General features: G+C 40.7%; 1 protein-coding gene across 1 annotated transcript; it reads right to left on the reverse strand.

The window, feature by feature from the left end:
• Window positions 1-2,937: 2,937 nt before the first annotated feature.
• Window positions 2,938-11,146, reverse strand: LOC119421831 (trypsin-2). The gene is made up of 6 exons (XM_037689194.1): window positions 11,082-11,146; window positions 8,207-8,227; window positions 5,678-5,849; window positions 5,073-5,341; window positions 3,777-3,910; window positions 2,938-3,533 (listed from the first exon to the last, which is right to left on the reverse strand). Exons 1-6 carry the CDS (start codon window positions 11,134-11,136, stop codon window positions 3,222-3,224), a joined length of 963 nt encoding a protein of 320 aa, XP_037545122.1. The 5' UTR covers window positions 11,137-11,146; the 3' UTR covers window positions 2,938-3,221.
• Window positions 11,147-12,784: the final 1,638 nt, after the last annotated feature.

The raw sequence follows: 12,784 nt of genomic DNA on the forward strand, positions 1-12,784 counted from the left end.
AGACCTGTATAAAGTTTGAATGACTCATAGTGTGACACGTTTTTGTCATCTGAAATGAAAGAATGACGTTCTGTTGTTTTATAAAAGCATTTTTTTAGTCAACTGAAACTGGGAGAGGTTAATCTGAAAACCGACATCGGGGGCAGTGCCCCTGGATCAGCAGACTGGGGTGGTGGTTCCCCTCTTCAAAATGTTGGACCGGAGGGTGTGCTCCAATTACCGGGGCATCACTCTCCTTAGCCTCACGTAAGGTCTATTCAGAGGTACTAGAGAAGAGTCTCCGATCGTTGGTCGAACCTCAGATCCAGGAGGAACAATGTGGGTTCTGTCCTGGCCCGTCCGATTACTGGACCAGCTCTTTACCCTCACTAGAATCCTTGAGGGGTCATGGGAGTTTTCCCATCCAGTCTACATGTGTTTTGTGGACTTGGAGAAGGCAGGTGTTCCTCAGGGTACACTGTGGGGGTGCTCCGTGAGTATGGGATTAGGGGCCTGTTGTTACGGGCTGTTCAGTCCCTAAACAAGCAGTGCGATAGTTTGGTTCACTTTGCCGGTAGTAAGTCGGACCCTTCAGGGTTGGAGTTGGACTCCACCATGGGTGCTCGTTGTCACGGATTCTCTTTGTAAATTTTATGGACAGAACTTCTCGGTGCAGCCAGGGGGTGGAGGGAGTCGGTTCAGTGGCCTCAGGATTCCATCTCTGCTCTTTGCAGATGATGTGGTCCTGTTGGCGCCATCGTGCCGTGATCTTCAGCTCTCACTGGAGCGGTTCACAGCCGAGCGTGAAGCAGCTGGGATGAGAATCAGCACCTCCAAATCTGAGGTCATGGTCCTCAACCGGAAAAGGGTGGATTGTTCTCTTCAGGTCAAGGGTGAGGTTCTGCTTCATGTTGAGGAGTTCAAGTATCTTGTGGTTTTCTTCACAGTGAGGGAAGAGTAGAGCGTGAGATTGACAAGACAGATTGGTGCAGCATCTGCAGTATTGTGGACTCTGTTCCGGTCCATTGTGGTGAAGAGGGAGCTGAGCTGTAAGGCAAAGCTCTGGTTACTGGTCAGTCTACGTTCCTACCCTCACGTATGGTCACGAAGTGACAGAAAGAATGAGATCATGGATACAGGAGGTTGAAATGAGTTTCCTCTGCAGGGTAACTGGACTCTCCAATAGAGACAGGGTGAGAAGTTCAGTTATCAGGAGAGACTCGGAGTAGAACCGCTGCTCCTCCACATCCAGAGGAACCAGTTGAGGTGGTTCAGGCATGTTCGACTGGAAGGAGAACCCAGAGAAGACCCAGGACATGCTGGAGAGACTACGTCTCTCAGCTGCTCTGGAAACACCTTGAGTTCTCCCAGAAGTTCTGGCTGGACCTCCCTGATCAAGAAGCTGCCCCCGAGACCTGAGTCCAGAACCAGATGATGGATGGAAACTGGGAAACACAGGAACTTTTCAGATTGGCAATGACTCAGCATGCAGCTGAAATTGTTATCATATTATTGAATATTTTAATTAAAGTCCGTCCAGCTAGACTGACAATAAATTAAAGAGTTTGTTTACTTTTTTAAATCTAAAAATAGAGAAACATTAAAACATACGCTATTAACCTAAACTTCAGGGTTTTTTTTTTTGCTTTTGTCCTATATATTGTTTTTTTTTAAAGTGCTAATCTTGTTTTAATTAAAAATCAAATGTACCAAACTGACTAAATCCCTTAAAGTTGTGACTCGATTGATAAATGTAAAGAGCTTTTCAATAATCAATCACAGCCTGTCACACCATCGTCCAGTGCAGCTTTATTCTTCATTTTATTTTTGTTCATTTTACAGAAAGATCCAACATTCACAGTTAAAGCTGTAAATATTCAGACAGTATAATTTATTAAACTTCGAACGAGAGAACAAACAAGAAGAGGAATAAAAAAAACGAGATCCTGGGAATGTAAACATGTTTGTGTTGAAGAAAATATCTTTGAATCAACATTTAATCACAGTTACAGCTCAGCTTTAAGAGGTAATAAGTAAATTATCAAAGAAAAAATATACAGATCAGCTAATCTTCATCAACTTCATATCAGTTTTTAAACTGATTAAAAACTCACCGTCAGTGTAAATGTTTAACATTAATACAAACAAATAAACTTTAAATAAACTAATGAACAAAACTATCCTTCCTGACTTTTTTATTTTTCAGAAAAATGTCAGCAAAATCTTTTTATCTATTTTTTATCAGCTTTAAGACAAAATCTGCTCAGTTTGACAGAGAAACTCTGTGTACGAAGTACAAAACGTGCCAAAACAGTGCCTGTTCAGATTTGTTTGAATCAATTAATTGTTTTAAATTCACCCCCAATTTTTTTAAAGTAAAAAAATAATTTTATTCTACTAGACCTTTATTTATTTATTTATTTTCATAAGCTTTAATACAAACTCTGCTCAGTTTGATGGAGAAACTCTCCGAGTACGGAGTACAGAATGTGCTAAAATAGTTCCTGTTTAGATTTATTTAAATCAAATTTAAAAATTATTTTTTTTTCATTATTTCACTCAAAGAATGCTTAAAGTTAAAAATAAATGTATCCTACTAACCCTTAAAAAAAATGTTTATTACAAACTTATGGCAGAGTAAAATAAAAACTATATTCAGTGTTTAAAAAAATAAGCACTTTATGTGTAATATTTTGATATATTCATATTCTGTTGTTGCCTTTAGTGATTTTTTTTATACTATGGGAACTATGCATACACAAGTGAAAAGTAGTCGCATATTGCTCAAAACAACAAGTTCTCAAAAGCGAGCTAACAGCTAAATGAGCATAATGGTATGTGGAAGCTAAAATTAGTAAACTATTAGCCAAAGCTAAAAGTAGCAAAATTCTAGCTAAAAGTTAGAAAATTCTAGCTAAATGCTAAAATTTTTGTATGATTAGTTTCAGTACTTTATGAATTGATTATTATTGCATATTTTAAAAAAAAACAAGTTTTATTGATGTCTAAATTAAATTGCTTTAAAAAAAAACGAGATAAATGTAGTTATTTGCGTTGGACAGATTGAAATTATAGATGCTTGTTGTTTTGTAAAATAAAAGCACTGGACAGGAAGTGGAATTATTTGTTTCTGTGCAGAACCTCAGAACGTTTCAGGATGAATGAGGTATTTTTTTTTACAGATTCTGACTCTAAGCTGATGGTTGGACCTGGCCAGGTGAGTCCAGGCTTCATTAAATGTCTCATGAGAGGACGAACATAGTGAAGACGACAGGCGGGATGGACAGCAGCAGGGGGACGGACAGGGAGATGACATGAGCCGCTCCGTTTGTTCCCGTTGTTCCCGTCGTTACCGTCGTATTGGAACTGTTCTGGAAGTTGACAAAGCCCGGCTGGTCTCCGGTGACCTGGCTGCTGATCCAGGCCTGGTACTGCGAGACTCGGGCGTAGACTCCCGGGTATTTGGCCTGAGCGCAGCCGTTTCCAAAACTCACCACTCCGGCCTGGACCCACGTGGTTCCGTTTATGCAGACCAACGGGCCGCCGGAGTCCCCCTGAACACACCGAAAAGGGTTGTTCAAATTGAGACCCATCAGGACACATCAAAAATGTTTCTTTTCTGATTCTTAACCTGAGAACAACGACATACGATGTATTTTACTGTGCATTTATTTAACGTCACAAATGGAAATGCTGCAAGTTCAAACCAGCCCCTGATCCAGCAGCGTGCAGCCTTCAACTGTCCTTCAGATCTTTTCACGACTCACTGAGGAAAGAGGACTTTGTTCAAACCTCACCTGACAGGAGTCTTTCCCTCCCTGAGTCAGGCCGGCGCACAGCATGTTGCTCGTGATCGAACCGTACGAGTTGTTGCAGTCGCTGTTGGTCACGATGGGAACGTCCACCTCCTGCAGCGTGTTCGAAACAGTACCTGGACAAGAGAACAAACGGGAAAACTGGCTAAAACATGAACAAGCAAAATGTTAACTGTAGCAAAATGCTACCTAAAAGTAGCACTATGTTAGCCGAATGTATCAAAATACTATTTAAAAGTTCCCAAAAGCTATCTAAAAACAAATTGTAGCAAAATACTACCTAAATGCTATTGTAGCAAAAGACTAGCTAAAAGATAAATGTACCCAACTATCTACAAGCGTCATTAAGGAATGGTAAAAACATGTACCAAAAGGCTAGCTAACAAGCTAAATGTAGCAAAGTGTTAGCTTAAAGGAGCAAAACACAAGATTAAAGCTACTAGCTAGAAGCTAAAAGTAGCCAAAAACTTGGTAAAAACTTAAAGGAGCAAAAACCAGCTAAAAAGCAAAACACTAGCTAGAAGCTTAAAATAGCAAATGGCTTGTTAGAAGCTAAAAGTAGCACCAGGTTAGCTAAAAGGAGCTAAGCATTAGCTAAAAGCTGACAAACGCTAATTAGAAAGTTACTTTTGACTGCTCCCTTCTTCAGAGGTTGCCACAGTGAACAAACTCACATGAAAGATTTGACCATTTATTTTATTCCAGATGCCCTTCCTGATGCAACCTGTGCTTGAACCCGCAACCTCAGGATTGCAAGACCGCGACACTGACCACCGAGCTACTGTGGCCCCTCTAGCTAGAAGCTAAAAGTAGCTAAAAGCTTAAAGGAGCAAAGAACAGCTAAGAGTAACAAATAAGCTAGGAACTTAATAGCAAAAGGCTAGCTAGAAGCTAAAAGTAACAAAAGGCTAAACACTCAAAGTAGCTGATCTTGACAGATTCTTGTTATTTTTTAACTCATCTGATGTGGGCCTGTATGTGTTTGTCTGGTCATTTGTTGTTTCACTTCATGATGTCGCTTTTAGAAGAAAAAATAACGGCGTCTCACAGCAAAATATTTTCCAGACAAAAAGTCACTGCATCCTTCTGTGCCGCTCGGTCTCCACTCAGTGGTCCTTATTTCAGTTTCTGAGTGTTGGAACCCAAGTTCGTAATATATTTTGTTAAGTAGTAAATAGAAGTCTGCCTGCATCATTAGCCCAATCCCTGACTCCGGGATGGAGTAAATGTCAGCGTCCTGTTGGACACCAATGGAAGCCTCACTGCATTGGTACTTACCGCCACTGCTAGTGGTTCCAAAGCCGGTGACCCAGCTGTCCAGGCCTCCTGGGAAGACGCTGCCGTCTGCCGCCAGACAAACGGGCCTGATGTAGTCCGTGAACGTCACAGTGGAGGACAGCTTCACCAGGGCCAAGTCGTTGTTGTTTGTGTTGCTGTTGTAGCTCGGATGCACAATGATCTGGGACGCTGACAGGACCACCTGATTGGTGTTTGTGGATTGCAGGTTTAACCTTCCGAGGTAAATCTGCACATTTGAAGTGCTGGTGCTGAGAAAATCAGACATCAGGGTTAGAGGTACTCAAAGCAAAGTCGTGAAGACCAGACAACAACAAAAAAATCATAATTAATCTTATTTTCTAGTTTCCACAACTCTTCCAGATCTTGATGACCTCTTCTTTTTCTTTCATTCTCTTCATTCATTAGCTCCTCAAAGTACTCCTTCCATCTTCCCGTCAAACTCTCCTCACTTGTTAGAACATTACCCATTCCTATCTTTAACAAGCTTAATCTGCTGCACATCCTTTCCAGCCTGATCCCTCTGTCTCTCCAGTCGATAATCCTTCTCTCCCTTCAACTAAGCACAATTCTGAATCAGAGCTCACCTGGAGAAGCAGTGAGCAGCACTGAGGACCCACTGGTTGTTGATTAGAGACCCCCCACAGAGAGCTCCTCGGATCTGCAGACTGGCCTGCCAGGGCCAGGCCCCGGCAGCCGCCTGTTGACCTCCAACAATCCTGTTTTCCTTCTTGGTGTTGAGTGGAGCAGTGCCACAAACTGCAGAAACATGTTCGCACATCAAACCGGTGCAAGAACCAAGAGCTTTGGGTTGCTTAGTTTATTCTGTTTTTCAAATTAATCATATCATTATAATCAAATATATCAAATTAATCATATAATATAAATAAGGCTTTTTGAGCTGTACATGATGCGCTGTGACTAAACAAGAAAGAAAGAATCCAAAATGAAAGTTCACATCTGTAATTAAAGTTCACAGAAAAAGGAAGAGAAATCAAATTCCAGATGACAACGGCTCAGAGGTAAAGAATCAGTAAATACATTTAAGAGTTAAAACACGAGGAAACAGGAAGTTAAAGGAATCAGAATCAGTCATCAATCAGCAGGATGATTGACAGTTGAGGCTGAAACAGACGGAGTTGCTGAAACAACACAAAATCAAGGAAATTAAGATGAATCTACTACAAACAAACAGCAGGTGTTTTTTTAATGTTTGTGTTTTATCTGTATTTTAGCGTTGATATCTTTAACGGGTTTAATGATTTTAGGAGATTTTCATACAGAACGTTCATCTTAGAGTCTACATTTAAAACTGATCAAACTCTCCAACATCTGTGCAGTCAAGCTCTCCTTACTCTATGTTTTCACCATTCTCTACAGATTTTCAACCCAAACGGGGGTCTGGGGGTTCTCCCCCAGAAATTTTTAATAAAGTAGATGTCATTTCCTGTATTAATGGGTTATTAAACATCTACATGGGGCGGCTGTGGCTGAGTGGTTAGAGCAGTCGTCATCCAATGCAAGAGTTGGGGGTTTGATTCCACCAGCAGTCACATGCTGAAGTATTCCTGGGCAAGACACTGAACCCCTCATTACCTCCGATGTGTGTCCCACTGGTGTCTGAATGTGATAAAGCACTGATTAGTCTTTGTATAGCTCTAGTATAGAGCTGTATGAATGGGTAAATGAGGCACAGATTGTGTTGTAAAGAGCTTTGAGTATCTTGATAAGATAGAAACGTGCTTTATAAGTACAGTCCATTTACACTTGTAAACACCTGATTCAATAACTACTTTAGAGAGCAACAATAGCCTGACCAACAGCTCCCCTTGTGTGAATAGCGCATGCTCCATTTCGCAGGAACCGCTTCCAGGAAAACCCGGAGTGGATTTTTAGTGATTTGAGAATTCTGTTAATCAAATGGAGTTTGCATGTTCTCTCCGTGCATGCGTGGGTTTTCTCCGGGTACTCCGGTTTCCTCCCACAGACCAAAAACATGCATGTTAGGCTGATTGGTAACTCTAAATTGTCCCTAGGTGTGTGTGAGAGAGTGAATGTTTGTTTGTCTCGTTTGTCTCTATGTGGCCCTGTGATGGACTTGCGACTTGTCCAGGGTGTACTCCGCCCCTCGCACAGGGATTGCTGGACATGGGCACCGGTGACCCCCCGTGACTCAAAAAATGGAAGAAGCGGGTAAAAGGATGGATGGATGGATGTTAATCAAGTGGAATGGATTAACTCACGAAGAAATAGAAACAGCGCTGGGTAAACTAATATTTCACGATAAATGTGTGTGTGTGGGGGGAGTGTCCACATGAATATTTTTTAAATGTGTGAGGGGACACGTTCCATCCATCCTCCATTATCTTCCGCTTGTTCTGAAGTCGAGTCGCGGGGGCAGCATCTTGATCAGGGAGGCCCAGACATCTCTTTTCACAGCCAACTATTCCAGCTCTTCTGGGAGGACTCCAAGGTGGTCTTCACTGGGGTCTCCTCCGAAGCACCTCCCTAGGGAGGCCCCCAGAGTTCAGAGTGAAAGATAAGTCTGTTGGGGAGGGCGATAGGCACACACCCAAACTCCCATCGACTTCCATCGTCTCTGAGCTCAGAATGATCTGTTTTCAATGCATTCTCTTTTTGTCTTCTTGTTTTTCAATGTTTTTAAGACGCTTAAGATTTGATTAAGATTGTTTCTGTAAATAAAATAATAATAATTACCGTAATGTCACTTTAGTTGGTGATATGTGACTGATTGCTGCTGATTATCTCACGCTGCTGCTTATCCATGCTGCTGTGTTCATTCGTACCCATCTGCTCGCGCAGACTCATGTTTGTGCTGCTGTTGTTAGTTACACCGTATTGTTTTACATTATTAGTGTTTAGTTTATATCTTAGATCCTTATTTACCGTTTCTTTTTACACTTTATATTTTTGCTATTGTTGGATGTAACTGGGACCCTGTGCACATATTTTTGTTCCACCTCATGATGGAAATGACGATAAAATAGACTTGACTTGATTTTAGCTGAAGATTGGATGAAAACGTGCCCAAGTTTAGAGAAGTTTGTCTGATACGGAGATTTTCAGCTCTGCATTTGAAAGAAGAAGAGGCTTACCGCTGAGCTGGGCATCACTTCCTGTTGGAGAAAGAGCAAAGAGAAGGTCAGACGTGTTTCCACCAACAACAAACAGAACCAACAGGTTCTGAAAAGGTTCTGACGGGACGCCAGGTGATGCTTCGGAGCAGGAACAAAGAAGAGGGGAAATTACTGCCGAGTGTTTTGGATTAACAAAGAGAACAATCGAGCTGTCAGGTTATTCAGAGGAGGAATGCGACAGATTGAAACGTTTAGATCTTTAAAACTTGTTTACGTTTGACTGAGATTTTAATGAACGATGAGGTTGAGACACATTTAAATAAAGTTTTCATGAATTAAACGTTGAATCAGGAGCTAAGCTGCGAGCTGCCTGTCTGCAGTTTGTAAAATACTTTCAAACTGGACGTTTTCACGTTCGTTTCGGCTGCAAATGTCCGAAACAAAAAGCGCAAAGGTTTTTTTTTTCACTCAGTTTTATTTAGACTTGAACTTTGAAAAGTTTGAGCTTCAGTCGAGGACTAAATAAAGTTTGTAGCTTATTTCGCTGTAAAGTAAAATTTGGAAGATTTTTTTCAATTCATCAGTTTTATACAAACTAATCCTCAATTGGACCAATTCATTTGGACTGGACTTATTAGGAAAATTAAATATGATCCTTTTAAATCCAACGATGATCATAATTAATTTAGAGAATTAGGATTAATTGGAATAAATTAAAAAGGATGCATGAAGCTGATTGAGACAGAACTTTAATACCACTTTATAAAATTAATCAAATTTAACGTCGGATTCAAATTCCATTTAATTAAACTATAACTTCATTTAGGTGCATTCATAAACATTAAAATAAAGTTAAACTGAATTAAAATCACCTTTAAGTTTAGGAAAAGAATGTTAAATTGGCTCTGAGTTTAGTTTTTGTAACAAAAAGGTGAATCATTTCACAAATTTGAACAGAAAAGTTATATTTTAATTAAACTTGAAACAACTGGCGTGTTTCTTTTCACTCCAAGCGAACAGAATCAAACTAATTAAATATAATTGGTGCTTTTTTGTAGCCTGATTGATTAGTTAAATTAAATTCGGAAGCAGTCTGAGGTGATTTATTGAATAAATTGGAGCTCAAAGTATGAACACCTGCAGTTAAAAGATAGAAGTGTCGTGTTTGCGTTAAATCTTTAAGGTCTGATAACTAAAATAAGAGTCAAAGTGAGTTGAAAGCAGGTATTTTACTTTTTAAGAACATTTCAGGGCCGCTGAGTTCCCTCCCGTGACCCTCTGAAGGCCCCGGCATCCTGTTCCCAGAACTGAGTGAACTTGTTCGACAGCTTCAGGTTAATCCGTCAAAGCAGCAGATCTGACTCGTTCTGAGTAAAACCGACCGCACCGGTTTTCAGAATCAGAACGAGCTCAAATGTTTCTGCTGATTCGGATTATTCAAATCAGGTCTGGCAACCGAAACACTGAAACTCGGAAGCTTTTGTTGTTTGTATCCTTTCCTCGGCTCACCTCAGGTGTTGTCAGAAACTGAAGCAAAGAACTTCCTGCTCCGCGTCACACATGAACCTGGTCATGTTCTGTCTTTTACAAATAACCGCTGGTCCAAGTCAAGAACAAAATGACGTCTAAAATAATGTTTTGATAAATTTATTCACAGACAAACCAAAACTAACGTCGGGACAAGATGTGACCAAAAAAACATGTCATGAAGAAGAAATACTCCACGGCTTCGGCTCGGGTTTTTCTAATTGCTCAAGCTTTAAGCTACTGTTTTGTTCATTTTAGCTACTAATCTGCTTGTTTTAGCTTTTAGCTGAGTTTATGTTATTTTAGCCCTGAACGCTAACCAGTGCAGACATGTTCTTGTTTTTAGTTTTCTACAGCGCCCCACAATCTAGCTGTTTTTTAAATTGCATTTTCTTTTAAATACCATTTTATTTTTCACTTGTTAAAAAAAATACTCATTTTGTACGCGTCCTTTTTGACTGTCTATTGTTGTTGTTGTTGTTGTTGTTGTCATCACTCGTTGTTAAATCAGGTAATGAGTTTCTGAGGCTCAATGGGATTAACCTGTAGAAATAAAGGTTGAGTGAATGAATGAGCTACTCGTTCACTAATTGATTTTAAATTTAGTTACAGTTTATTTAAATGTTGCCATTCATTACAGTTTTACTGTTTTTATTTTTTAGCTACTTTCAGTCTTTAGCTTCTTTTTTGCTTCTGTTCTTTTTAAACTTTGTACATCTGTTTAGCTGATTTAAATGTTTTGTTACTTTAGAGAATATTTAGAGTTTAGCTTCTGATTAGTTCATTTCGGCTTAGCGTCTGCGATTTAGCTCATGCTTTGTTCATTTTAGCTCGTCTTCTGATTGTTTCAGCTAGTCTTCTGCTCAATTTAGCTCATGTTCCTCTCAATTTAGCGTTCTGTTTTGAGCATCTGTTTTGATGATTTCGGCTAATTTTCTGTTGTCAGAAAATACTAATTAGTCTGTTCATATTAACTTTAACACAGAACGCTGCTTCAAAAAGGCTGAACTATCCCTTTAAAGCTCTCGTGAAGACCTGAGTGACCTGTCAGAGAATGTAACGGTTCCTCTGACGGATCCTCGGAACATCTCTGCTGGTTCAACGGCTTCTAAGCCCATTTGGAAATCAAACATCAGAACAAAGTAAACAAAACCAAACAATCTGAAACAACAACAACAACAAAACCCTCAGAACAACAGCTGCTCCCTCAGGTCGGACGGACCCGGTCAAACCAAACCGAGTCACTGAGCAGCTCTTTCAAAAGGTAAACAAAAGTAAACATTTGGTCGGTGTGAAGGTAAACACGTGTTTGTGTCCGTCCTCCGGGGACAGACAGGTGAGGTCCAGACTCAGGGGTGAGACTCACCTGGAGCCTTCAAGGCCAGCAGCAGGACTCCGCAGGTGAACAGTTCGATCTTCATGGCGAGACTGAAGTCTGAGTCGTGGAGCGCTCCAACTTCTAAAGGAGGGAGTGTCCGTCAGAACCAACCCAACCGGGCCAGCTCTGAAGCAACACCTGACCAAGACACACACACACACGCCTTCCCTACAAACAAAGACTGACTGGTTTTAGCAGCTCAACAAGTTTGGACCTGTAGAGGTTCAGCTGAGTCATGAAAAGGCCAAAGAGCCGATTCATGCTTCGGGCTCCTCGTGATGTCCTGTGAAGTCCACATCTGCTTCCAGGAGCTTCATTTGCATCTGAAAGCTGCTGCTGCGACACTGACAACACACAGTCAAATGAGGCGTTGACTTGTGTCAACACGAGCCGACCTTCGCCTGCAAATACAGAAACGAAGGACCAAAGAGAGCAGGACCAGCAGGAGAGGATAGAGCTCAGGTTTTTAGGTTTAATGACACGTGGTGAAGCTTCGGCGAGCAATGAACGTTTATTTGATGGGCGACTGGTCCATTTGGTCACGACTCATGAAACGACAGCACACGTTGTGAGTGACTCTTAGCTACTCCCTCTCCGACTGTTTGTACACCTGACGAACCAAAGTGACGTCGCTTACGAAACAAAACGCAAAATAAAACAGAAAGTTGTAATGAAGTGGCTTCATGGAAGCCGTTTTTTTTAACCATTTTGACTTGGTTGTTCTCAGGCTGGTTCGGTGAGTAACACGCGGCCTTCAGGCCTGTATAATGATTGATTGTTCAACACTGATGATCGATTGAACCTAGGGGTGTCCAGACATTTTCATCATGGAGCTCCTTTAAAAATGACTAAGTCAAAGGGATCTACCTGCTATAAGACCCCGTTTACAAAGAACCACCTCTGGAAATGTTAGTGTTTTTCAACGTTTATTGAGGATAAACAAAAAAAGCAGGTTTACATGAAAACACTGTAGTTTCCATGTCAGTCGGGTTGCCAGATAAAAAAATGATGAACTATAGTATTTTGGCTTTAAAATTATAGTATTGTTGTGACCTGTACTGACATATGTGCTGAGTAAAGATATTCTAAAGCCCTATTCGCACAGGATTAGTTTTACCTAGAGACCACATGCTATTTGTAATAATTACGGAAATTGTCTCTGTTTGTTAATCTTGTGCAAATTGGCCATGTCTGTAATTTGTAAAGTAAAAATTCCCCCGTAAATTACCTGCTATATTTTGCTGAACTCCGAGGTCCTGTGATAATACCAATATAATGCAAATAGGCATCTCTGTGATTTGGACAGAAATGGGCGGGATCCGATATGTAATGAGGCGTTTTTGTTTTTGTTTAAGGAAAATCATTTGGAAAAACAAAGAACAAGGCTACTTTAAATGAACGCGCTGCTCGCTTCGGCTTTTATGCTGCTACTTCCTTCACCGCAAATGACAGCAGGTGTGGAGACATGCATGTGATCAGCTGACCCATCCATCTATCCACCAATCCATCCATCCATTATATTTACCCACTGCTTCCTTTTCGCGTTAACATCATATCCGGAAGATGTCTGTAAACTTCAGCTAAATCTCAGGCTTTCGTTATCCCGTGCGAATGCGCCGCATAAAAAGCAGACGTTGAGGAGTAATTTATTTATTACGTGTGGTCCAAAGGTAAAACTAATTCCGTGTGAA

This window comes from Nematolebias whitei, chromosome 15 (genome assembly GCF_014905685.2).
Source record: "Nematolebias whitei isolate Nwh7 chromosome 15, NemWhi1, whole genome shotgun sequence".
Lineage (NCBI taxonomy): Eukaryota > Metazoa > Chordata > Actinopteri > Cyprinodontiformes > Rivulidae > Nematolebias > Nematolebias whitei.

Excerpts from the sequence above, each read along its gene's own strand:
- LOC119421831 (XM_037689194.1), bottom strand. The coding sequence starts at position 11,136 with ATGAAGATCGAACTGTTCACCTGCGGAGTCCTGCTGCTGGCCTTGAAG. Across the intron at positions 5,342-5,677 it reads GCTGCTCACTGCTTCTCCAG|CACCAGCACTTCAAATGTGC; the intron begins GTGAGCTCTGAT and ends TGATTTTCTCAG. Across the intron at positions 3,534-3,776 it reads GAGGGAAAGACTCCTGTCAG|GGGGACTCCGGCGGCCCGTT; the intron begins GTGAGGTTTGAA and ends CGGTGTGTTCAG.